Here is a 4,406-nt window from a genome sequence, read left to right as displayed (position 1 = left end):
ACTCTTCAAAGGAGACGGAAAAGGAGTGGCCCTTCCTCCATTCCTGGGCAGGCACTGGTGTTAGAAAGTTTTGAACTTCCAAAGGTCATCTTTGGCCACCCTCATGCTGACTTCAACTGTATGGATGACTCCAATATTTAACACCCCGAGAGGTCCAGGTATTTTTTAAAGAAAGAGTACAGCTACTACTCTACTTGGCCAACTTTAACAAAAACAAAAACCAATCAACCAACCATTTTGTGTTGAGTAAGAAAAGTTACTTTGGGGCAGGATGCTTCAGGTACAGAGGAGCTCTTAAATGAGTCCCCTATACACTGCTCCTGCCTTTTGAAGCAGGTGAACAAAGGAGACCATATGTTTCTCACAAGGGAAGGCCAAGGACCAGAAAGGTTGGTTTTAGGTAAGGGAATTGAATGCAGTCCTGGGTGCATACCACTGAGGACTGGGGAGGTGCCCAAATTTATAAACAGGCAATCACGGACCAGGAAGTATTCGGGGTCCAATCTTGAAGGTAAGTACTCAGTCCATGTTTGCAGAACAAATAGGGATCCCAGGAAATTCCATGTAGATTTAAAAAGACTAAGAAAACCAATCTACTCCATGGGAGTCAGGTTCAGAGATGTTTAATTTCAGTTTTCAAAACAGAGGTGAGTCTTTTTGAAGAGAATATACCTCTTAGGATCAGGAGATAGAAATAAAAAATACCTGATCATCTCTCTTATCTCTCTGAAAGTTTGGGTGTAAATTAGAACCTTTATGTCTCTCTAAAATCACATCCATTTTCCGAAACAAAAGGGCTCTCGTGTATTCTGAAACTTTCAACCCACAATGTGCATGTGTGCGTGGGAGATGGGGTGTGGGAGGGTACTTCCATCTCATCTCAGCCTCCCCAAACATCAGGACAGAGTCTGGTGAGGAAAAGGTAAGAGATGTCGGCATTCTGAAAAGGTACAGCACAGTGCATTAGCTCCAACGCAGACATCCACAGCAAAACCACACTCATTAAAACCTATTCAGAGGCCTTTCCTAAGAACTACAAACATGAGGACTCAAGTTGACAACAAAACCCTCACTCAGTTTTAAGACCTATTTTAAGTTTCAAGACCTGCTTGTCATATTGTGGTGACTCATGTGTTGCTATGATGCTGGAAGCTATGCCAGTGGTATTTCAAATGTCAGCAGGGTCACCCATGGTGAAACAGGTTTCAGTGGAATTTCCTGACTAAAATAGACTAGGAAGAAAGGCCTGGTAATCTACTTCCAAAAATCAGCCAATGAAAACCCTGTGGATCACAAAAGAATACTGTCACATATAGTGTCAGAGGATGAGCCTCCTAGGTTGGGAGGCACTCAAAATACACAGTAGCTGCAACAACGGACTCCAGCATGCCAACAACTGTGAAGATGATGCCAGATGGGGCAATGTTTCCTTCTGTTATACAAGGTTCTCTGCTTCTACCTTGCATCTAATCTCTTTTATATCTCAAGAGATTGACTCAAAACATACTCTACATTAATCCTGTCTCATTAACATAACAAAGAAAACCCATCCCAAATGGGATTATAATCACAGGCACAGACGTTAGAAATTACAACATGTATTTTTGGGGAACACAATTCAATCCATAACACGTGGGGTCACCATGGGTGGGAGCCAACTTGACAGCAACTAACAAGAAGTTTTAAGACGCCCCTAAAACTAACTAAAAAGGGCTATTTTCTATGAACGGGAATAAACACCTATGCCCTGAATTTCCTAACTTGGTCCTACTTCTATTCATCTCAACCAGCAAATCGAGCTTCTCTATGCCAGTCACAATCTTCTAAGGAGTGCCTGAGTGGTACAAGCGGTTAAGTGCTTGACTACTACTTAAAAGGCCAAGGGGTTGAACTCAGCCAGAGGCATCCCGGAAAGGCCTGGTGATCTGCTTCTGAAAGGTCCCAACCTTGAAAGCCCTATGGAGTTCTACTCTGCACACATGGAGTTGCCGACTGGACAGCAACTAATACCACCACCACCTCCTGACTATTCCAAACTCCTTCCTTCTCACTTTTTTCTCCACTGGAAATAGTCATTCCTTCTTCAGTGATTTCACTGCACAGCACTAAGGTCTTACTTCTCTATGTACTATTTGGGGCCCTTGGGCTGAGATTATGTACCATCATTCCATGAGATTATGTCTGTCTTCCTGATCCCTCCATCCATAGGAAGCTTTCTGAAGGTTAGGTAGGGACTTTTTGTTTCAAATGTGTTTCTCCACTCTCAAGCTCACCCTCCCTGCCCCTCTTTCCTTTCAGTAGGTTCATATAAAATGCTTGCTAAATTTAACATATGAAATGCACTGCCATTGAGTCATACCCGACTCACAGTGAGGACTGGGGTTTCCGAGGCAGTATCACTACAGAAATAGATGACCCAACCTTCCTTCTAAGGAGCGGCTGGTGGGTTTGAACCACCAGCCTTCTGCTTAGCAGTCAAATGTCTTAGGCACTATGCTACCAGAGCTACCTTTGTTGTAGCAATGCTGCCTGGGTTAGGGCCCATCTCCTCAGACACCTTATTTGATGCCTTATACCTGAGATTGCTTAGTACCCCCCCCCCACCCACACCAACTCAGAAAGAGCATGGACTTTGAAATTAGACCTAAATTCAAATTCCAATTCTACCACTTATTCTCAGTATGACTTTGGGCCAGTAACTCTGGGCCTGTTCCCCCAACTCAATGGAGTGTTTAACAGATGAAAGAAGGTACTGCTCATGAAACATCTAGTACTGCAACCTACATATGTTGTTAGTTACCAGTGGAACTGATTCTGAATCACGGGGCTCCCTGTGTTTAGAGTAAAACTGCTCCACAGGGTCTTCAAGGGGTCACTATGAGTCGGATCAGACTCGAGAGCAGTGAGTATCTTGAAATCGGATCATCAAGCCTTTCTTCCCAGGCGCCTCTGAGTGGGTTCATACAGTCAATCTTTAGGCTAGTAGTTGAGCACTTAACCGGTTACACCACCCAACTGGCAGCTCCTTTCCCACCTCCCACCTTAAGGTAAAAGGTTTCACTGCTCCTTTAAAAAAAAAAAAAAAAATTAGCATGGCAGTGACAATCAGTAACTCTCAATTCACGTCGGAAGGCACATTCTTCCCTAAAGGCAAAAAGGCACTATGCAACCAACTCAAGCTTATCAACATTCCCGGTCCTGGGAAGTGGAGTGCAGGGGACAGACAGGGAAAGCAAGCGAAATGAACAACGATTCCTTGTCAAACCTGCAGACATCAGGCTATACCACTTTACTGCGGTCCTGCTCCCAATGTTTACAAACTTTGCAAAGACGGACATATCACCAGGAACTTTCCCTTTCCCTCTCCAACCCCCAGCTGGTCTGGCCAGTCCCCCGGAGTCGTCAGGCGGGCACTCCCCTACACTCTTCGGCCCCGGGGGGAGACTCACTGCCGAGGCCTTTGTCCTGGTCGAGCAGGGGCTCTAGGTCCCTCGCTTGTTGCGGCAACTCCTCCGCGGATTCCGCCACCACCTGCGAGCCCAGCTCGGGTGGAGCGTCTCCCTCGGGCTGCCTGTCGCCTACCGACGGCGCGCCGTCCGCCGCCGGCTGCTCCAGGCCAAACCAACTGCTCAGACCCCGGAACATCCCGCCCGCGGGGCCACCGCCGCAGTCCTGGTCCCCAGAGAACCCCAAGAGTGTCGTCCGCTCAGGACCCTCCCCAGTTCGTCTTCCAAGGAGATAGCCGGAAGTCAGAGCGATCTGGGAACGGGGCCCATAGGTCTGCGCCTCTATGGCAACGCCTCTGTCGGCCTGCGTGCGTCACTTCCGGCAGGAAGTCCCCAGCCGCGCCGATCATGGATTTCAATAACTTTATTGTCCACAGAGTGGACAAAAAGCTTTTGCTGGGTGTCTCTGTTCAGCCACCTTTCCAAGTTTTGGAGTGTCTGAGCCCCGACCTAGGCGTGTGGACGGCGGTTTCTTTGCCACAGCCCTAATTTGTTTCTGAGGAGTTTGGAGACTTAGCCTCACCTGTTCAGGTCCGGCTGGGCCAGGCCACCACAGAAATAGATCGCTTTAGCCTCCTCATGAGCCCAATCAAAACTGGCCCAAGGACTCTAAGTCCAACTAACAATTTCCAGGGAACATAGAGACTTTGGAAGATGTTGAAAGACACCACGTGATGCAACCAGCAAAATCCAGACTGTAAGAAACCGCAGGACAAGCGACCCTGCTTCTCCAATTAAATTGCAAAGAACAAAGAGAGATGGAGAGGGAATTTACTTGATTAAAATAACACTTAAAAGATGTAACCCATGGACCATAGTCGCAGGGGACATCAAGCTCAATTGGCATAACATACTATACAAAACATTGTTCCACCTACTACTTTGGCGAGTAGCGACTGG

At 47.0% G+C, this 4,406-nt stretch overlaps 1 protein-coding gene across 1 annotated transcript in view; it reads right to left on the bottom strand.

Annotated features, from left to right (window-relative positions):
- Positions 1-3,645, bottom strand: part of SYAP1 (synapse associated protein 1) — a 28,794-nt gene extending 25,149 nt beyond the window's left edge. Inside the window, exon 1 of the mRNA XM_007958670.2 lies at positions 3,450-3,645. Coding sequence (XP_007956861.1) covers positions 3,450-3,645 — 196 coding nt within the window. The remainder of the gene's footprint in view (positions 1-3,449) is intronic.
- Between the last annotated feature and the right edge of the window lie 761 nt (positions 3,646-4,406).

This window comes from Orycteropus afer, unplaced genomic scaffold (genome assembly GCF_000298275.1).
Source record: "Orycteropus afer afer isolate SDZICR_OR568_19922 unplaced genomic scaffold, OryAfe1.0 scaffold01073, whole genome shotgun sequence".
Classification (NCBI taxonomy): Eukaryota; Metazoa; Chordata; class Mammalia; order Tubulidentata; family Orycteropodidae; genus Orycteropus; species Orycteropus afer.
This window is presented reverse-complemented; position numbering and strand designations above follow the sequence as displayed.